We start from the raw sequence: 20,836 nt of genomic DNA, 5'->3' as shown, positions 1-20,836 counted from the left end.
ATTGATGGTGCGCTTACACATGCGAAGCTAATTACTCCCTCGAGTCTCTATGGAGCTTGATGTGAATACAGCAGCTGACCTTCATTCATTGACCAGAGTGGTCCCAACATGATGTCCATTACCTTCTGCTCAGACGTTTGAATACGCTTATAGCACTGTCGGCCTATGTCTCTTCCTGGATGTATGTCCCGAGTCTTCTTCTTGTCGTGAAGGTATCTTGCGTTTCCGGTCAATTTGGGCAGAGTCTCCGCTGCCAGGGCTCACTCCAGACCCGCCTGCCGTTTCTGAAACAATGTGGTCACCGGGAGACATCGACTGCGTTGTTCTGATGCTCTGTGTATGCTGCAGCACACTGCCTTTGTGAATGTCTGAATGATTCGGATCTGTATTTGTGATCTCTTCCACGGACGAGCCATCGTCCTCATCACCTGTCGAATCAGCAGTCAGGTCGATTACTTCATGTTCGTTTCCTACTTTGACCTGCGAGGGTGGGTGGCCTTTTTCAGCCTTGTCAAAGGCTGTCACGAGCAGCTCCCTGACCCAGGGACGTTTCCGTCGCATGGCGATGAAGTACGCGTTGTGACAATCTGCCCCTTTGCTTAGGAGGGCCCGGATAATTTCGATGTCTGCATATGTGACAGCCCATTCCAAGGCTGTCAAGTGGCGCGTACTGTCCTTGAACTCCAAATCGATGAACTCGGCCTTCAGCAGCAGATCTACAACCTTGGGCAGGTTGAGAGAGACGGCGACTATCAAGCTCGAGACATCTTCTGGAGCGCAGTCCAATCCAAACACTAGTGGGAAGTACACCTGTGACCACCTCTGAAAACTGCATAGCGACGGATCGCAAAGTTGCGTCGCCAGGAGTAAAAGCTCTTCCCTAGCCATATCCCCTGCGCCTCGCACATGTGCGACCCAGAAACGGGCTGCGTAGGTGGCTAAGTGACTGTCTCTGTTGACTCCGGCCGAGCTTCTTGGTGCTACATTGTCGTATAGACTACCATTTTGAATCTCTGGTAGGTCTTGGAGAAGCAAGAATACTGAACAAATGGTAGCCATGATTGAGTCTGCTTCGTCCTCGTCGATGGATCCTTTCCATATGATGTCTGGAGAATTGCCAACCGGGAGGGGTGTATAAGAGCTCGCCAAAAGGAACTCTCTGACTGTCTGGTGGAGGAGATATACCCTCTCGCCAACAGCAATGACCATAAGTCCACAAAGGTCATGCAGCATACTGACATAACGGCTATCAGAAGCGATAGTTAGCTCGGAGGATAGACGCTGACCAGGCTTGACAGCCCACGCCTCGGCGAGTGTGCGAACAGTTAGCGGCCTCTTTGCCGCTATTATGATGGACAACAACTTCTTAACCTTCTCTCGCTCACCGCTGCGACTGAGGATCCTCTCGTATGACTCGTCGACGCTTTTTTGCAACGTACGCACCGCTTGCCGAAGAGACTCGTCATCGCAGTCAAAAAAACTGGTCTTGATGTGATCGATGACCAGATGTGCCCAGAGATATGTTTTGTTGGGCACTCGTGATAGTTCCTGCTTGAGAATATCTTCCTGACTTTTGGAAAGATCTAGGCGCTTGACAACGTCTTCCACCTTCGCAGCGAGGACCAGGTTGATTTCCCTTGAAATCTCGCCCATCTCCTTATCACCTTCGCCGCTGAGATGGATTTCTGGTCCGAGCTCACTCAACCCGCGCTTGACATCAGCATAGAGTCGGCTCGTCACAAGGATCCGAATTCTGCCTTTGGCTCCAGAATTTTCGCTCCAGCGTACAAGAGTCTCGACGAATTGCTGGAGCTGGGAGCTGTAACATTCATCCAGAGCGTCGAACACGCAGAAGATTTCTCTCGAGGACTGGCTTTGGCATATCTGCAGGAAAATATCCCATAGACCAACAAGGGAGTCCAAGAGCTGGGCATCCCTCGCGAATTCACCCAGTATCTCGCTGGTAAGCAGTTCTGGCTGTTGCTTGAGGACTTGGTGAATGATGCATCGCAACGCGTGTGTGACCGACTTCTGATCCTCGAAGTCGTCTTTGAAGAAATAGTAGCAGACAGTGCGATCTGGATGCTTTAGGTAGTCGTCGACCAAGTATCGCAGTAGTACTGATTTGCCACATCCTGGGTATGCCGAAACCCAGAGCAAGGGTGATGGCGCCTCGCGTGTCTGCCATGCTCGGAAGATGTGATGGCGCGTGAACCACTCGCAAGTTCCAGCCGTGCGCTTCATATTTCGGTCTTTACGATCCTTGTAAGGGATGGTGGCCAATGTGCTCATCAGCTTGTTGCGACGCTTTTCAAGCTTAGCAGGGTCGTTGGTCTGGTTAGATGCCGGAGATTCTAGACGTCTTTGGACGTCACGCAGGCTGGCGGTCTGGAAATTAGCAATCTCCTGGCGTGCAGTGCGCTGAGCTGAATCGATTATCATCTCCATGGCCGCCTCGGTTAAATTGTCGCAGTGTTGTAGCTCACGCTTGGCATTTCCGTACGCTTCCTTGCATGCGTGGAGTATTGAATGTTGAGAGATGTAGATACGACGAAGAAGCTTGAAGAATTTGCCATGCAACTTCGAATCCGAAGTCCCTGGCTGTATCTTGAGTCTGAGGTTGGTGCACTCCGCGAAGTGGATATATTCCATACCTGTCGAGTCGAGAGACGTCAAGATGATGCCATGATCACCTTGACTGTGCTGGTACCTGAGCTCAAGGAAAGCGAGCTCGGTGAGCACATGATGGAAGTCCGGATCGCCCAAGACGGGGCCTAGGCAGTCGGTCAGGATCCTTTGGCGCAGATTGGCGTCTGATGACCATTCGCGTTCTGCAAACACATTGCGGATGCTAGAAATGTACTCATGGGCTGCAGCTGGCTCACAGTACATTCGCAGCCGTGGTGATCCGAACACGACCACCTTGTCGACTCGGTTGATGCGACCTGAGGTGGTGTTGTGGGTACTGGTCTTTGGGAGCAAGCAAAGCTGGTTGCTGAGAATATCGCGGCATGCAGCTTCGCCTGTGGCACGACTCTCATGCTCAAACAATGCCATCGGATGCTGGTCGGACAGGGTCCTGCTGCGTAACCTTCGGAGCCATTTGATGAATAGCTTTACGACATCGCTATGCGCTTGGACCGGCGGGTGGCTATTGCCGGCAGCCTGGGGCCCAGGCTCGGCATCATGAGCGTACACGATGAAGATGCTCGGCGAGTTGGGCCCAGAAAATGCGTCAATGTCTGCCAAGGATTGGAGAATAGACGCAAACAGCCTATCAATGGCTGCACCAGTGTCAGCATGGTGCCAAGGCTTGATTAGAAAAGACACTCACTCACCCTCAGGCGCCGAGATGACGGCCATTTTCGTGAACAATTCATGCAGCTTTGGGCTTCAGCACGCGTTGCACGAGGACATCAGAAGGACTTGACGTCGAAGACGAGAGGCCCTGGTAGCAGGTTGGGCCGACATGACTTTGACCCGGCTTGGCCAGTGCAAGGAACAAGCAAGTCGTGCGTGTTGGTGGCAGTGTCGGCTGGCGCAGCAGCACTTCGCCCGACGTCTCCATCATAATGGTACTTGAAGACTGGCTGGTTTCAACCCCGCGCTTACATTCTGTCCCATATACCATTCTTAGCCGTGTAGCACACCTCCAGGCACTTTGGCCCGCCCTACAAAAAGAGAACTCCTGAACGACCAAGTGAACCTGGATTTCCCAAGCTTTCTGCCTACCTAACGTGTCCAGCTGAACAATGAGCGATAGACTACAGCCATGACGGATACTGACACAACCGCGGCTGCCCTTTCCATCGTTATGCGGGAAGAGGAGAACAACGCCAAAGCCGAATCAGCCGCGGCCCAGCAGCACAACAATGACGCCGAGCTCCCTGGGAACAACGACGCAGCAGACCGTGCTGATGGGCGCCAGGGACATGCGGACAACCTGGCCGCCGCGGGACTTCAGCGACGGATGTGACGTGAGTCGTCTCGCTCAGGCCAGCCCCAGTGCAATGTAGTGCACTGCTGGCGTGACTCGGGGGAAAGCTTCCTGCTCCCAGCATTCTCTTACAGAAGTAGCCTAGTCAGGAACAAGGAACACCTGAATTAACTTGCCATGCCCTTCTTTGCTCACCGAAGTGGGCAACTGGTCGGTAGCCTCGAAACTCCCTAGGCTGAGAGTATCCCGATGATCCCGTATACTCCTACACGCTCTGCACTACGGTAGGACGACAACAATGATAACCAGGTTTGTCGTGGTTTTGGCTTTAATGACGAGGGGCCAGCTATCACGTGCATGCGAAGGCTTGTTGCGCCCTGTTTGCCTGCCCACCGATCACGCAACGCCATGATATCAAAGGTCTCCTGCAGACCCTGAGCTGCTTCCCCGAGCAAGATGGTCCTGTATTGGCGGCTACACGCACAATGAGCGTGTTTTGGTGGTGGCCCTACTCAATAAAAACAGCCGGGACGAACTTCAGATCGTCTCTAGTGGTCGGTCTCCGATAAATGCGACGCATGGTATGCATGCCTGCATTGATCATTGTGCCTGTCAGTTAAGTTGACGGAGACAAAACCTTCATCTCTGTTGGAGCTCGTCACCCAATAAGCACCTGCCCACTGAAAGGCGGAGGTCGAATATTCTACTTTGTTGCACCAGCTTGCTTCATGGTCGTGTCCAGGATCAACTTCAAAGCGGATACAATCTAACGCTCACTCTTTTATGAGGAACTTGTCTACTGATGATCAGGCTGGCTTATAGGATCCGCATCATTAATATCAACGCTTAGTGGCCCCTGGCGTGTCTTTGTTTAGAGACCCGTACATCACCATTCAGGAACTGGACCAGGAAAAGGTGAGATTCCTTCCTTACAAAGCCCCCTCGGCAAGCACTACTGTTCAGCCGCCACACACACTTCCCTCGTCAAAGGAAGAAACTGTTCAGCACAGCCTGCGCCGCCAGACTAGTGGCTGAACCGCCGATCCGTTAGGCCATATTTAGAGGTTCTGTGTTCAGACTATCGCCTCGGCCCCCAACACACGACCCGATGGAGGCTCAGCTTTTGCGAGTATAAACTGTGGAGGTCATGCCAAACACACCCTTGGTCCCAACAAGAACGCCTTGGCTTTCAGGGGATCTGCCTGGGGGGCATATACGAAGCAGGTTTTGGGGGTTTGCATAGCTAGGGATAAGCTTTGTGGCTGGCTAACGACTCAATCAAGTATAATGGTGGCGTCTACGCCGGGGCGAGACCTCACGCTTATGCACAAGCGACAGCACGGCATCTTCAGCTTGGCGTTCTCCCTTGACTCTTGGGACCTCGTGATTGGCCAAATTTGTCTAGTGACCTTCCTGTGCCCACGCGGTCGGGAATTCATAACGTACGAGAAGGCGGAAAGTGGACGATTATAAGAGGCCAGTGCCAAGACGGGAGCGAAATCCACGCACTCTTGACATTTTTCTTGGCGTATCGGTCCTTCAGGTCCAGATCTTACGACCTGAATTCAAAGTAAGATCTCGTCGATCAGCTTAGACCCCATCCGAAAATCCCCCAAAGTTTCCATCATGTCCAATGCCATCGACATCTTCGGCCGCGGCAGCCCCGTCCAGACGGCGCATCCAGGCCCCAGCTCGTGCACCCAGAAGATCTGCAGCGCCCAGGGCTGCGTCGACAACAGCGTCACCTTCCTCTGCATGTCCATCGTCAAGCCCGCCTATGACATCTCCTTCCTGGGCCGCACCATGCGCTGCGACGCCATCGGGGCGAACCCCTCGTACCCTTACCTCATGTGCGACTGCGAGTGGGACCCCGTCAACTGTCTGGACAGCGGCGTCAAGAGCCAGTTCGGGCCCCCGAGTACCAGCGTCGCCGGGCTAACGGGCTACGTCGCCGACACCACCGTGATTGGGGGCACAACTGCTGCTGGAGGTGCAACAAAGACGTCGACGACGGCAGTGCCGACCAGCACTTCCGGCGGCTCGGGGTCTTCTGGATCCTCTGGATCAGGAGGCTCCAGCGGCGGTTCCGGGAGCACACACGGCGGTGCTGCGGCCAGTGTATACCATGAGCGCATCAGCATTGTAAAGATGTTGTCTCTAGCTCTCTGTGTTGGTGTCTTCCTCATATTGTAGGCAGAAATGCTTTCCTTTGGCTGGACGTTGATGCGTTCGCATCGTGCCTTCACCTAGCTCCGGGAAGCAAAGCCATGCAAAAGCTCAGTTCCTTGACCCTTCTATTCGATTGCAGCCCGTCGCGGTCCCTTCCTTGCCTTTCAGCTTCTGTGGCGAAGCACTTCCCACATTTTTTAACGTTGATTCTTCAGCTCAACCGTAGATGTTCTTATTGTGTGATGCCATACCCTCCACCAGTGAGGTGCGGCGAGTCTGCCGGGCAAAGTATTACTCTAGTAACCCGGGCCGCTGATTCTGAGCCGGAAGACGTATCGTATGATGAGATGGGAAGGATTGTACATGACGTATTCGTTGAAGCGCAACCCGCCTCCTGAGGACGTCCCACCATATGGTGAAGTCGTGTCTGGCTGTTGTACCGAGAATTGATCTTGTTAGCTAAGGGTGCCGGAGATTCAGATCACTCAACACCTGCGCTCCATGATTAAAGTACTCGCAAAGTCAAGAAAGCAAAACCCGAAAGGGGGGCTATGGAGTGCGAAGAACTTGGTCGCACCCGATTTATATGGCCTCTTCACTCGTCAAGGGTCACGCGTCCCGCAACTGATTCGTCACTCATCGCTAAACAATCGACTCACCATTAGCACTGCTCCAGGCTTCGCCGACGGAGCAGACTCAATGTTCCACCTGACCCCTTTCCACGCGGGAGGGCCGTTCTGCCCGAGCCCCTGAATACAGCGCCGCCGCCCATAAGTCGCCTCGACGACATTGTGACCCTGCGGTATGCTATGCTGGCTCAGCAGTCTGTTCCTTCCCACGTCGGCCTCGCATAGTAGCAGCACAGCCTCTGCGCTCTCCGACTTCCCAGCGCGACCGAAACTCATCGTCCTTTGCGAGAGCCCTGCGCCGCCCGTCCGAGGAGACCGTTGACCACCGGAAATCGATGCCCGATTGGCATTCTCGTGATGTCTGCAGAAACCGGCAGACTTGCTCGACGAGTCAGCGAGATATATACCATTGCCGAACATTGTGCCCGTGAAGCTTGCGCCGCGGCGGCGGATCTGCAAGCCCAGATCCAGGATGCCAAGGAGTGAGTCGAGCGGGGTGCCGTGCCAGAGGAGTCGACGGTCTTCTGCGTCTCTGGAGCTGGTTTGAGGATCAGAATTCAGTGAGGATCCGCTTGTCGATACTGTATTCGTGTCCGAGGTTGGGGTCTTGCTGTCGATCCATTCTTGGTAGGCGTTGGGTAGCCCCGACTTGATGAAGACTCGGTATATGTCCATGACCTCGAAATACGTACGGTGCACTGGGTGGTTGGAGCCATGCAGATATTGACAAAGCTCGCGATACTCGAGCGAAGACCGATCCGTCAGGCGTCTAAAGCCATGTCTTAGCGAGCTGTACGCCTGATATAGCGGCTGGGCCAGCACGCCGTGTGTGTGCCAGTGCATCGTCGCGCGAGTGCACACGCTGTTCAAGGCGCGGGATATCTCCTGTTGCTCTGGCCACAATGACGAAAGCAGCCGCAGTTCGAGAAGGAGGGCCTGGTAGCTGGATATCACTGGTGTGTAATGTGCCGATCCCCGGCAGTGCGGGATTTGGCTTCTGTAGCGTGATGTGAGCCGCTGCATAGTTTTCCATTTGACGGACCCGTCAGTGGCCTCCAGGACATCCCCAATGAGCTTGAGTATTCTGAAGCCCAGGAACATGGTATATTGACTGAGCTCCTGGTATGGTGCGGTATATGACGACCATGACCTCCTCTGTTCCGAATCCTGCGACTGCTTCGATGCCTCCGCGGACGCCCCGTGGAGGATGAGGTCCATCATGGTTCTGACCTCGTCCACGATCGTCAAGTTGAGCCAGGTATAATCGGGCAGCTCAGGTGGGCTTGCCCGTCTCGAGGAAACGTAATCCAGCTCGACAAACTCGTACTGCTCAGTGCGCCGCCGGAACTTTTGTTCCGAATAGCGCTGCTCCCAGACTTTGCCCGTTGCAAGCTTGAAGAGTGCTTTGAAGCGAGTCGTCACAGGTCTGAGTGAGGGCGCGGACAGGACCTCGCGACTGCTCGTGCTGACGTGGCCGAGCTGACCAACACACCCATCTCGTACCAAAAGTATGTACCGCTCCAAGACCTTGTTGTAGATAATCTTGGTTGTTTGTCAGTCGAGTCAATTTCATTGCTCAGCCTCTTCCTATGAAGCGTATCGCTTACCTGCTGCCGTCTGAACAGATTCACATTTCTGGGCACATCTGCTCGCAGCAAATACGCGTCCCATATTGAGTGCGTCGACTTCTCCACCACAACATTCGATTCAGACCCAGCGGCAGGATCCACAAGAAGAGAGAGCTTCTTGATGTGCAGCATCTGCGACATGAAGTAGTCGGTGTGCCTCGCCAGCCGCTGTTTTCGTAGACTCAGTCGTGCGGGCACTTTAGATGGTTTCCGACCACAGAATGCTTCAAACTCGAGCCGTGAGTCGTGCCCATGCCCATCACGGCAGGATGAAAGGGGAGCACTGAATGCCGTCGAACCGGAGTCGATCTCTGATGATATCCGTGGCAACCGTGCTTGACAGAGCGCGGTATGGCGGGAAACGGCATCCAACCGCTTTGTGTCTCCCACATCGGTCTCATGAGGTGTTGTTGGACATGAGCCATCAGTGCCTACAGTCGAACTTGTGGATATACCTGGAGTTGGTGGAGGTGTTGGCAGCGCCGAGGGCAGAGGTGCTGCTCTCACGACGAGCTTGGCAGGATTTATCGTCCCAGGTGCGTCTGGCACCCATTCCGGAATCATCTTGCCAGCACCGTCCACGCCAGATGGACTTAAGGATGGGAAATGAGACTCAGAATATCACGGCGTCTGACCATGCTTGGCGAGGATGAAAACCATCTGTGATTTTCAGCCGCACCTGTAGTCTGACATGATATCTCCTGACTACTATCGTGTAAGGCTCTGGCCGCGTCGCACCAAGGCGCGAAGTTGATGCAGAGTGCCGTGATGGAAAATGGCCCGTGTGCGGGTGCGGGGCTCTCTGGACAGAACCGTACCACGTCACGTCACGTCTTCGTCGTACCACTTTGTGACAACGAGGCCAGGCCAGACCATAGGTTGCCCTGCGAAAATTTGGCCGTCCACCGAGAGCGCTCAGAACAGCATCATCGACTATGATTAGGCTCCGCTGAGCCTCATCGAAGCAAACATTACGTTCTGGTCACCGACGAGAATCGAACTGGAATAAGCACACTGGTGAAAAGCATGTCAGACGGGTACCGTATCCATGCGTCGCAAGCTCCCACCCCACCAATCGGGGAGCTTCCTGCAGCTCGTTGATGCAAGATCTGACACTTGTATGCCTTGAACAGCCTGATGGGCTTATTGGAGGCCGGGTTACGGCGTGTGTATTGTCCGCTAGCGGTCGGTTCCCTCGCGTTTGTCAGAGCGCACCCAGGCCAATCCAAAGCAATTGAGGATTGATGAGCAAGGCATTCGGCGGTTTCGAGAATTTTGGTGGGGCCAAGCAGGAGACGCGCATGAAGACGGTGTCATAAAGCACTGCGTACGTTCCAAACTTGGCCGCGGAGGTGAGGGGCTATTTGTGAGTTACTGTCCACCAGAGGAAAGCCTTGAGACTCAAGGAATGGAATACCCAACTTCATCGCAGATGTATGGACGACCGACTGGCTAGCATCCTCCGGCTGAGAGTCAGTATTGGCATCTGGGATCACTCTAGGCAGGCCTTGAAAAACAAAAACGGATGGGGGCAGGCCATTGCGTGTGTGCTTCCCTGTGTGTACCTGAACGGGAGACTGAACCACTCTCAGCTTGAACTCGGCGCGGTCGCATGCCCAGAATCAACAACTCAAGAGATCATGTGTGGGAAGATCAGAACGTTATACAATCAAGTTGCTGAAGCGGCTCTTGAAAGCTTTGCAATAATCCCTTTTCTTTTCTGCGAAAGACATCTCTGTGACCTTTCAGCCACTGCGATCTTTTTCTTGCCCCTAACAAGACGAATGGCTCACTTTAAATCGTCTCTTGTTGACTAGACTTGGCACTCTATCGCATCCGCAATCCGAGAGTCTGTGGCAAGTTAGCCAGTGGGTGCTAGTATCGGCTTCTCTCCTGATCGCTTTTGAAATCGGGCTCAGTAGCACATCATATCCAGCATCTGCCATACCAGGCTTCCTAGACTGGGACAACCTTGAACGTCGTCAGTTCCATGGGAATCTTGGCAACAGAACGAAAGAAGAGATTAACCTGGACGGAACATCCCGCAACAGTTCAAAGCAGCCACAACAGCTCTAAACAGCAAGCCTTGATTCAAGACCACCCAGGTACGGGAGCATGAACGGAGTGTGCATGAATCATGGCCAATATTGCAAATGCACGTCGGGTTCCTGCGCCACACCACGTGGGCATGCGAGAGATTTTTGATCAACGTGGTCAGCTCCACGTCCTTCAAGAAGCGACGTCAAGCATCGCTTCGACCCAAAAAGACTAGCGCTTCGTCATGGCCATGCTGACCTCCTGTACATCGTTAGCACCGGCTTGTGCCGTGACGGCGGACCCACTACCGTAATGTAGGTTGATTCGTAAGAATAAGCTTAAATCCTTCCGGATAAGATAGTGTCGACAATAATCCAAGTCTCTTACAAGCGCTAGCGATCAGTGTGTTGGTGTGGCAAACTTACCATGGACAGGGCTACGTCAAGGACCCGGCAAGCAGGACCCGAGTCGAGAAGATTGTTCAAACGACGTACGAATTTGATCTGAGCGTAGCCATTATTGAAACGTTGTAAGGTCGGGAACAACTTGCATCACCAGCCACTTGAGGTCTCGAGCCCTACGTCTAGTCGAGCCTCGGCGACATCTCAAGCTCGAATCAGTAGCCGCGGCTGTGTAGTTGATGCTGGAGGGATATCATATTCAGTGGGTATCGTTGATAGAATCCTTTTCGTCAGCACCGAGATTCGAGCCCATGTGCTCAAAGGTATATCGAGCATGGAGCACACGTTCTCGGGCTGGATGAGGGACTTGAGACCGCAAGGACGGAGCTTAGTGAGTAATGATAGTGTTGGGTACGTTCGAGGACGATGGGCGGAGAGAAGGCATCCAATTAGTCTTCGGTGCTCAAAGAACATACTATGCACCGCGCATAGTCTCTGCAGGGGGTTTCGACCAACGGGCGAAGATGACTCGTGGTGCGATCCTGGTGCGGAGAAACCGCTCAGCGATTTGCCACCCAGCAAACGATTTGTGTCAACCCCTGCCAGTCCGGAGTTCCCAGACGCTGTTCCAGCACTGGTTACTCTCTACCAAGTTCTGGGTGGGATCGAACATAGCCAAACCAGGCAGGTCGCAATCTGTCGTTGCAGGCGACCCCGTGGATGGTGGCTGGCTGGCCGGGCTCAGCCGGCATGCTCAGCAGGCACGTATAGTCTCAGCTAGTCGCTGCGTTCTTCTGCTGCGGAAATCTGCATCAAATCGAGAACAACGCGCTGTGACCCTGTAGGGCTGAGCAGTCTAGACTAGGTCAGCTGATACCCCAGATTAGAGGCATCCGGCATATTGGAGGTTGGCACTTGGTGCACGCAGGGGTCGTCCCCTGCCCCGGCCAGTCAGCAAGCCACAGACAAATACTGATCCTTCCGAAACAGCTTTCAGCTGGTCCTAGACCGGCGGAAGGACCTGGGCTAGACGCCCGTTTGGCAATCTATAGGGCAGCTGATACCCCAATTGGGAGGCATACAGCATGTTCAGAGGAAGAAATCAGAGCGCGCAGCGATCGTTGCCCTTCCCGTGACGCTCAGCAAGCCACAGACTGAGACTTCTAGATAAAAAATGGCTGCAAATTTCAGCTGGTCTCAGAGCGGCCCCAAGACTAGAGTCAATCGCCCCGTCTAGGAATCGATGGCCGAACTGATCGAGGCTTCGACGGCACGGTCCAGAGGTCCATGACATCAGAGAAATATGGATCTGAGAACGAGCCGCTCTGCGAGGCCACCATCGTAGGTGAAAGGGGAGCGGTTGCTCCGCGAACAGACTGTGGAAACGGCTGGTGTCTCGCGAAATATAAAAAGGCTGTTCGAGGCACGAAGCAATCGATGTGAAAAGGAGGTCCAGACCATTATGACATCTCCCCATCCTTCACCTTCACCTCCTCCTAGACCTATCAACTGCGATCTTTTCGCGCTACCTGCTACATTCGACAACATGGCTCAGAGGCCTCCAGCTTCCCAGCCTGACGCATTGGGCGACCAGAGAAACACCGAAGAATCGACCGCAAGCACGGCGTGGTTCAAAAAATGCTGCAAGGACGTCCTCGTCCAGTCAACCAGCAAGCCTCCCCCGGGCCAGGTCGCCCATGCTGGCCTGTTTTTTGACTACTCCCTTGGACCAGGGAAGGTCCCCGCGGTCTTTACTAGCCAGGACAACCTCTGGAACGGCACGCCTCAAATCATCAGCTACTGGTTCTTGGACGGCACAAAGGAGCAGCACGACAAGGTGGCCAGCGCGATCGACGAGTGGACATGGTATGCAAATGTGGTCTTTGTCAAGGCAGACTCACGCGAGAAGAGCAAGGTCCGCATCCGCTTCGATCCCTCCGATGGAAGCTGGTCCTATGTCGGACGCCAGAACGACACCGTTTCGAAAGATGAAGCCACCATGAACCTGGCCTGGCTCGATCCATGGGAGCGTTACCCTACTGCCACTGAGACGGCCGTCATCCTGCACGAGTTTGGTCATGTCCTTGGTTTGCTTCACGAACATCAGTCCCCAGCTCACGGGAAATACGCCGTCATGGACATAGACGCCGCCCTGAGGCTCTATCGCAGGACCCAGAAATGGTCGGACGAGCAGATCATGTCGCAGGTCGTCGACGTCTACAAGATGTCGGACGTGTCAAACTTCTCCCAGGTGGACACGAGCTCCATCATGCACTACCCCATGCCCAAAGAGCTGACCGGCCTGGACAAGGATGTGCCTTACAACGAAAAGCTCTCCGACCTCGACAAGGCCTACGTGATCCTCCAGTACCCCCGAGCCAAGTTGGGCAGTGAAGCGGTCAAGCAGGGTTGGAGTTTCGAGAGAGCTCTGGAGGTGATGGGCACTCCTCCAGACATCAAGAAGCAGGTGCTTGAACGCATCGAACTGGACCGTGGTGAATTCAACGGCGAGATATCCCCAACAAACATCCGCAACATTATCGAGGACTGGAGCCGAGCCAGGCGGAAGGCTGCTGATGGCGACACCACGGACCCTGAGAGGACCGTGGAGCCGCCCAGCACTGGCGGGCCAGCACACAGCATCATCAGAACGGAAACCCAGGGTCTCGTGACGGCACAGGTGCAAGACGGCCAGGATCTCTGTGGCAAAGCAGAGCCCAAGGCCACCGCGCCTTCTAGTCCCGGCCAACAGCCGGCGCATACCGTGACGGATGCAGATTACCTGTGGCCGCTGCCTGCAGACAAAGTGACGAAGCCTCAAGAGATAACGTACCATCTCAGAGTGGCGCCTGTAGGGACAGAAGGCACGGTGCCCACTGCATACCAGAAAGCGCTCTTTGACAACGCCATCGCGACCTGGTCGAAATTCGCCGGCGTGGTCTTCGCTCCTGTGGCAAAAGACGCTCGTCCGGATCTGGTCGTCCAGTACAACAACGCAACGCAGTGGCAGCCCGAGCATTCAGTCGAGCGCAGCATTACGAATATGCTGCCGGGGAACATCTACGTTGCATTGCGAAAAGGCCCAAATGACCGCGACACCCGGGATCCCGACATCGTGTACAAGGGTATCTTCAGAGAAGAAAAGGATGCCAAAGCATACGAATCCAAATGGTTTGGTAATGTGCATGGGGACAAGTTGAACCAGCGCAGCGTCATCCACGAACTTGGCCATTGGCTTGGCCTGGATCACGAGGAATGCGGCTTGTATGGCTATTACATGCACAGGTTCAACGAAAACGTGACGACCAAGAACCGCCAGGCTGAGTGGACAGCCAAGAAGCTGTATGCGACGCGGTATGATGCCGGATCTGTCATGGACTGCATCGGGCAAGGCCTCCGCAGCCAGGCACTGAAGATCCTCGAGGAAAAGGGTCTTCAGCCGGCCAACGTCGAGGGGTTGGAAGGACCGGCTGTCTCTTTTGTCAACATTGCTCTTGGTTTGTCCCTTTACGACGAGGCCAACATTGCCCTTCTGTACCCCGGCACCACGAATCTAGTGAGCGCGACCCCCGGACAGGATGTCTTCACGCTTAGGCCATCTACACAGGTTCCTGCCAGCACTCTGGTCGAGCAGTACTTGACGGCACTTCAGTTACTCACCGACAAGACCCTGAAGGAGATCTCGGTGCCTCTCCGTGCAGGCCAGTGGCAGAGGGCCCGTGAGGCCTATCTGGCCGCACTGAACCAGAAACAACAGGACGAGGTCTTTAACCTCAGAGAGTGGCGCAAGTTCGCTGCCAGCCAGTTGGTGGTCACACCGGACCTCAAGGACCCGAATCCAACGAAGAAGCGCAAGTTGAATGTTGACTTCGTTTCTGACAAAGGCGGGCCAGCGCATGCCGTGACGGACCCTCCTCCGACCGGGCCACCCGCAAGGCCTCAACATACTGTCGAAGCGGCAGCAGGAGACGGCTCCTTCGTCCAACTGCTCTACAAGAAGCTGTCTGAACTGTACTGTAAGTCTCAAAGGCTCAAATCCTCCTCACAAGAGACAAAGCTCCCAAAAAGCCACTATTGACTAACACGAACCCCCGTTGCGTCAACAATCTAGGTCCCGGTGGCGGGCAATACTTTGCTCTGCAGTTCCCCACGCGCTTCCTGGATAAGCAGAGCTATGCGTACGCCCTCGACGGCTACTTCTCACGCTTCAACAAGCCCGTCACCGTCAACGAGGCTGAGTTTGCACTCACCGACGCCCTGTACCCCGTCGCACCCATCGTCGGCGGCCCCAACGGCCAGACGTTGTCGGGCAACTACAGCAAGGCCCTCAACGGCCTCATCCCGACCTTTGAAAGTGTCGAGGTCCGCAGGCAGCGCGAGAAGATGCGGCAGTGGCTCCTCAAGGAGACAAAGGCCGGAAATGCGGCGTTCACTGTCGACACGCGGCTCGCCATCCCGGGTATCACCGAAGAGACTGCCAAGGAGCTTTCCCAGGCCACAGGCATGACCATCACGGTCGGGCCGTCGGCGTCAGCACCGATCTCTGACCAGGAAGCGGCCAAGGAGATGGCTCTGCAGGCCATTGAGGGGGTCAAGAGCAACCGCATGAATTACCCCAGGGGCATGACACGCATCGAGTTTGCCGACTCGCTCATGCAGACGTACCTGAGCGAGCGCAAGGCCTGGGAGCTGGAACGGGACACCATGATCCGGCAAGCTACAGAGAAGCTGGGCGCCGACTCGAAGGCGCTGGAGAATGTGACGCGACAGCTCGCGCATATCACGGCGCTCGAGGAGGCCAAGCTGGCGTCAAAGTACACCGACGCCGTGGTCCGCGGACACAGCCACACGGTCCGCGGCTACATGGGCCATCTCGACATCAAGTCTGTCGCCGAGTCGCTTCAGGACGCCAAGGATTCACTGCGCGAGTCGGCTCTCTCGTCGCTATACTCGGCATCCAAGGTCTACCCTGTCGCCATGCTGCCAGCGGACTGGTTCGAGGCGCTCGACACGGGCTTCACGCGGGAGGATCTGTCGCAGGACCCGGAACTCATCAAGGCGGCCGTGCAGGCCAAGGCTCAGCTGATTGACAATCTCGAGTCCCAGATTGCCAACCTACGCAGCTTCAACAAGGGCGACCCTGAAAAGGCCAAACAGGCAGTGGAGGAGGCTGCAGGCAGACACGAGCAGGCCATGACGGCCCTGTCCAGCAAGTACACCGAGTCCACCATCTCGGCCGTCAAGCTCGCCGTCCAGGCAGTGGCGGCTGCGACGCCTGGTGGTGCCGTGGCCCAGATGGCGTCGCAGGGAGTTATCGCGATTCTCGGCAGGGACAGCTCGGACACAACCAAAGCAGGGCTGCTTGGTCTCCCTGGAATCAACGAGCAGGCTCTGCAGGATATCGGCTCCCAGATGGATGCTGTGGCCCAGGCCAATGTGGCCGTGAATGTGGCGTCCCGCGCCCTCACCCAGCAGATGAGCGAGTACTCCCTGGCTGTGGCGGGCGATACACGCACCATGATCGAAGGTATCCAGCGACAACTCACAACGGCCAGGCGCGAGCTGGCAGAATTGCAGGAGAGCTACACCATCTCGCAGCGCTCCTACAGCTCCCACTCGGCCTCAGCAACTGACGGCGCCGCGACGCAGACCATGGATCAGGCTGGCAAGATGCCAGCCGGCAACGGCGGCTCCCGCTGGTCCGAGATACACATCTCGAGTTCCGCCAAGGACACCTTCAGCGATACTTCGAGCATGTCGTCCTCGTCCGTGTCCTCCTCACGCTGCAACTTCTGGATCGGCTCCTACTCGAGCAGCTCGGCCTCATCCTCGGCCCAGAACGAAGCCCAGTCGTCGGTCCAGAGCCTGAGTGTCGACGTCTCCATGCGCGTCACCTATGTGACCGTCGACCGGTCGGGCTGGTTCGACCCTTCGTTCCTCGAGATGAGCAAAGCTTTTATGCGTGGTGCCAAGGACGACAACTACGTCTCGTGGTCGACCTGGGCCGAGGGCCACACGACCCCGGACAAGGCCACCGAGGTGATCCGCGCCAACGCCGCGGACAAGCCCAAGGGCTACCTCGCCGCGTTCCCGGTCGGATACATCCTCGTCAAGGACTGCACCATCAAGGTTACGTCCTCGTCCATGAACAGCCGCGATCTCAAGAAGCACTTTGACCAGCAGTCCGAGAGCTCGGGAGGTTTCTTATGCTTCTCGCATAGCAACGCCTCCAGATCCTCGAATGACAGCAGCAGTTCCAGTACTGTCGCCACGGAGAGCGGGGTGGTGGTCAGGATCCCGGGGCCGCAGATACTGGGGTACATGATGCAGCTTACGGGCAAGGATGAGTCGCTCACTTTCAAGGAGGCAAAGCTCGAGGACATATTCCTGGAGGATCCCGATGTCGAGTCTGCCTCTTCGCAGGGCGGATCTGCAACGGGACAGCCTGCGCATGGAATAAGGCCTGACACCCCGAGCTCTGCGCCTGTCAAGGCAGCGCCCAAGCCCGCATCGGGTCTGCGCAAGTACGATGACGTTGTCGTGCCGCTGCCGCCCTCGTCGTCTTCTTCTTCTTCATCAGCAGCGGAGAAGCAGACCGAGCCGGCAGCGAAGAAGCCCGAACATGCGGCGGCTCCGGCGGCGGCAGGCACTGAGCAGAAGCTTCCCGACCTCACGAACTTGAGTCAAGAGACGAAGGACCAGATATTGTCGGCGGTCTTGTCTCTCCTCCGAAAGTAATTCGCCGGTGGCAGGAGTAGGCTATTTCCTCAGTCTCTATTCTGAAACGGTCCTATCTTGAAAGATGCTCTAATCCTTTTGGTGTTTGCTTCTTGCTTTCTTTCTTAATTCCTCCCTTTTTCTATTCTTATTCAATAACGGGGTCAGTGCCGCTTTTCCTTCCTGTGCTGCACTCGGTTCTCCTCAGGTCCTGGAAAAGTCGCCGGGGCTCTTGGAACGACATACGTGACTGTCGTACTATTCAGGCACCAAGTTCGGGTTTGTATCCAGACATTTAGCTATAGCAATATCATGTGCATCACAAGCTGCTTCGCTGTGTGACTAAACGGCGCTGTTCTCCCTTTGGAATTCCACCTTGGGCATGGACTTGATGTACTGGGGCTTCTCGCCGCCAACAGCGACCACAACCTCGGCCGTGTCATAAGCCGCTGCATCTGGATGCTCCTTTGCAGTGCGCCGGTCAAGCTGCAGGCGGTAGTAAATATTTGTCAGTATGGAGTCAAGTAAGTGGCAGAGTACAGGTCACACTTACCCAAAGCACGACCCAGAGAAGGCCAAGCATGATAGCCATGACCACAAACATGCTGATGTAGCCGTCACGCCAGTAAGGCACCTTGTTTGCCGGGAACAGCAGGATGCCCCAGAACGTGTAGGGGATCTGCGAAAAGGCATTCATTGAAGTGAGGATGATGCTGCGGAGGGCGTCGTCGCCGCCGCGCTGGCAAATGACATTTGCCCAGCCGAAAAGCAGCGAGTTCACCATGTATGCCGAGCCGGCCAGGTAGTAGGCGAACATGGTCGCGGCCCATGGCATGTTGGGAATGATGAGCAGGATCGTCGCCACGAGCTGTAGCGTGACTGCCACGACACCCATGGGGACACGGCGACCAGTGGCGTCAATGTAGACAGCGCCCAGGAGATTGGATACAATGCCCACCGCCTGGATACCTAATGGGTAAGTGTTGACTTGAGCCTGTGTGAAGAATCCAAGGCTGGATTGGAATTTCAGCCAAAGCAGGTACAGGTTCTGTACGCTATAAGCTTCGAGAACCGAGCAGACGATGGCGAAGGGTACGAGGATGTAGAGGGCTGGCATGGTGAAAGTGCGCTTTGCCAGAGACCATGGGTTGATGTTGTGGCCGTCCTCGCGCTTTGGAGGCAATCGTTCGAGAGCGAGCTGCTTTTCAGCAGAGGTGAGCCATGGGGCTTTGGTCTTCTCGGGGAGGTCGGGAAAGTAGAGGAATCCCATGATGGCGATGGGCAGTGTGATGATGCCATCGATGATGAACACCCACTGCCAGCCTGCGAGTCCAGCCTTTGTTGCACGGGCGCATTAGCATTGAACACGAGAGACCACAAGGGGATGCTCGTGATGACTTACAAGGCCATTCATGCCCTTGTAGATGGCGGTCATCATCAAGCCCGCAAACATGGATCCGGCTTGTCCAGAAGCCGTGAAAAGGGCCGTTCTCTTGGCGATTTCGCGAGGCTTATACCAGCAACCAATGCAGTAGATGGCGCCTGATCGCAGTGACTGATCAGCAGAGTCCAAAAGATCACGCATCATGACAACATCCCTGCTTGCACTTACCACAATATGTCGAGGCCTCGACTAGGCCGAGGAAGAAGCGGATCACGCATAGCTGGACGTAGGATTTGGCGGCGGCACTGACCATGGTCAAGATAGCCCAGACAACAACCATGGAAGGGAACCAGATTCGTGGCGCCACGACTTGGATGACTATGCCGTGCGGAATCTGGCCAAGGACATAACTGTGTTGCTCGTGATTAGCAGAAGTGTGATATGGAATTTTTCAGCACTTTCATCGGTTGCAGTGATTCGACTCACCCGGCAGTGGTCATGGCTAGCAGCACATTGTAGTCGGTGCCCTGTAGGTTCACGGCTTCTTGGAGGCCAGCAACCTATTATGCGGCTTCCGTTAACAGTAGACCCCAAATTACTGGAACACACAGGACTCACGTAGGCGTTTGCAAATGCTTGACGGTCAAGGTAATTGAAGAAGAAACTCAGACAGCAGTAGGTCTTGAAGCTTGGTCAGCACGCTTTGTTTCTGTTGCTTCCTCGGGCCTGTCAAGAACACTCACTAGGATGAAGAAATCTGTACATTATGGTATGGTCAGCTCGAGGGGACAACCCAGAGAGCGTCGGGCATGGAAGGTCACTAACCAAGCTTCTGAATAAGCCATCTCTCTTCTTTTGTAGATGCAAGCTCGCCGAAAATGAGCACTATTGTCATCGTGAGCTCATGATCGAGGCAAATGTGCAATTCAAGTCCTCTTCGAACCGACCTCTAAGCCTTGTAAGGAACGAGCGCTCCTCCGCCACACTAGGCTCTCGTGTGGATGACATTGCCAACGAAACCTTTAGCGGGTAGGATGTGTGGTTGTGCTGGCGCTCTCATATGGCTGTGGCAAGCGAGGACGAAACAATGCTCCAATCTAAATGAGCGGTCGAATTCCTACGTGGTGTGTGCGGCGAGCTCTTGTATTCGCCGGGCCAGACTGGTATGCTTTGCCGACTGGTCGTGCATAATCATCAAGGGCCAGGCGGGACTGGCCTCTGCCACTTATCGACCTATAGGCGGCCTCGAGAACCCACCAGAGGGCCCTGATGCTTCTCCACTCAGCCTGCGCTTCTTGAGGGGTACAGCGATAGGAAGGCCACTTGACCACGTCCGAATGCAGAAACAAAGAAAGAAACCCTGGGGCTTTCTGATGTGCTGTTCTCGACTCGCTGGTCGGATCATTTGTGTTCATAGCCAGAACTGATGCAAACCCCCATGCGCCGGCGTTATCGGGACCATCTCTCATCTGGGATAGTGGATTCCAGCGGCTTCTCGTTGATAATGCCGGCAAGTTCGGTCCGCTGATAGGCCTCGTCCTGGATCGGCCCCCGGGTCCGGCCCGAGTGCCGCTCCGTTTCCGGGCTCAAGGTTCGCGAAATCGGCCCCTCGCAGCTAGAGATGTGTGAAGCATGTGGCAGGCCTGATGTTCCAGCTTCGTGATTGTGACTGGGCACCCGGCCAGTCCATCCACTCATCTCGTGCCACCATTCGCGGCTTTCGCACCTGTGGCATCCCATTGTGGAGTACCGTCGCATGCGAACTTATGGTTGAATTGTCCATCGTACGCAGTCGAGGGTCGCACAGACACCTCAACAGGGACATGATGGCAGTCAACGAGATGAGCCTTCTACTGCCAGGGACAAAGACGAAACAGAATGCGCATCATGGGTTGACCTGCTCACATCCAGATTGAGAAGTTTCTCCTTATCAA

At 55.2% G+C, this 20,836-nt stretch overlaps 6 protein-coding genes across 6 annotated transcripts; 3 read left to right on the top strand and 3 right to left on the bottom strand.

The window, feature by feature from the left end:
* Positions 1 to 666: 666 nt before the first annotated feature.
* B0I36DRAFT_247223 (uncharacterized protein) lies at positions 667 to 2,292 on the bottom strand (the record flags this gene model as incomplete). The annotated part of the gene is made up of 1 exon (XM_046150292.1): positions 667 to 2,292. A coding segment is annotated over one exon (1,626 nt), but the record flags the coding sequence as incomplete, so codon positions are not given.
* Positions 2,293 to 5,563: 3,271 nt separating this feature from the next.
* B0I36DRAFT_364470 (uncharacterized protein) lies at positions 5,564 to 6,130 on the top strand (the record flags this gene model as incomplete). The annotated part of the gene is made up of 1 exon (XM_046158968.1): positions 5,564 to 6,130. The coding sequence occupies one exon, from the start codon at positions 5,564 to 5,566 to the stop codon at positions 6,128 to 6,130; it is 567 nt and encodes a 188-aa protein (XP_046010033.1).
* Positions 6,131 to 6,628: 498 nt separating this feature from the next.
* On the bottom strand, positions 6,629 to 9,112 carry B0I36DRAFT_136568 (poly polymerase catalytic domain-containing protein). The gene is made up of 2 exons (XM_046148298.1): positions 8,343 to 9,112; positions 6,629 to 8,277 (listed from the first exon to the last, which is right to left on the bottom strand). Exons 1-2 carry the CDS (start codon positions 8,925 to 8,927, stop codon positions 6,739 to 6,741), a joined length of 2,124 nt encoding a protein of 707 aa, XP_046010032.1. The 5' UTR covers positions 8,928 to 9,112; the 3' UTR covers positions 6,629 to 6,738.
* Positions 9,113 to 10,353: 1,241 nt separating this feature from the next.
* On the top strand, positions 10,354 to 11,777 carry B0I36DRAFT_350796 (uncharacterized protein; the record flags this gene model as incomplete). Its single annotated transcript, XM_046156946.1, has 5 exons — positions 10,354 to 10,468; positions 10,797 to 10,929; positions 11,081 to 11,212; positions 11,303 to 11,460; positions 11,689 to 11,777. 5 exons carry the CDS (start codon positions 10,354 to 10,356, stop codon positions 11,775 to 11,777), a joined length of 627 nt encoding a protein of 208 aa, XP_046010031.1.
* Positions 11,778 to 14,717: 2,940 nt separating this feature from the next.
* Positions 14,718 to 17,539, top strand: B0I36DRAFT_247443 (uncharacterized protein; the record flags this gene model as incomplete). Its single annotated transcript, XM_046150309.1, has 4 exons — positions 14,718 to 14,817; positions 14,913 to 15,324; positions 15,472 to 16,101; positions 16,138 to 17,539. Coding segments are annotated over 4 exons (2,544 nt in total), but the record flags the coding sequence as incomplete, so codon positions are not given.
* Positions 17,540 to 17,566: 27 nt separating this feature from the next.
* On the bottom strand, positions 17,567 to 19,747 carry B0I36DRAFT_412642 (major facilitator superfamily domain-containing protein; the record flags this gene model as incomplete). The annotated part of the gene is made up of 7 exons (XM_046161975.1): positions 17,567 to 18,004; positions 18,072 to 18,854; positions 18,921 to 19,060; positions 19,131 to 19,312; positions 19,389 to 19,462; positions 19,521 to 19,590; positions 19,728 to 19,747. The coding sequence occupies 7 exons, from the start codon at positions 19,745 to 19,747 to the stop codon at positions 17,861 to 17,863; spliced, it is 1,413 nt and encodes a 470-aa protein (XP_046010029.1). The 3' UTR covers positions 17,567 to 17,860.
* Between the last annotated feature and the right edge of the window lie 1,089 nt (positions 19,748 to 20,836).

This window comes from Microdochium trichocladiopsis (genome assembly GCF_020744255.1).
Source record: "Microdochium trichocladiopsis strain MPI-CAGE-CH-0230 chromosome Unknown B0I36scaffold_7, whole genome shotgun sequence".
Taxonomy (NCBI): domain Eukaryota; kingdom Fungi; phylum Ascomycota; class Sordariomycetes; order Xylariales; family Microdochiaceae; genus Microdochium; species Microdochium trichocladiopsis.
Note: the sequence above shows the minus strand (reverse complement) of the source record. Positions and strands in the feature narration are given on the sequence as shown.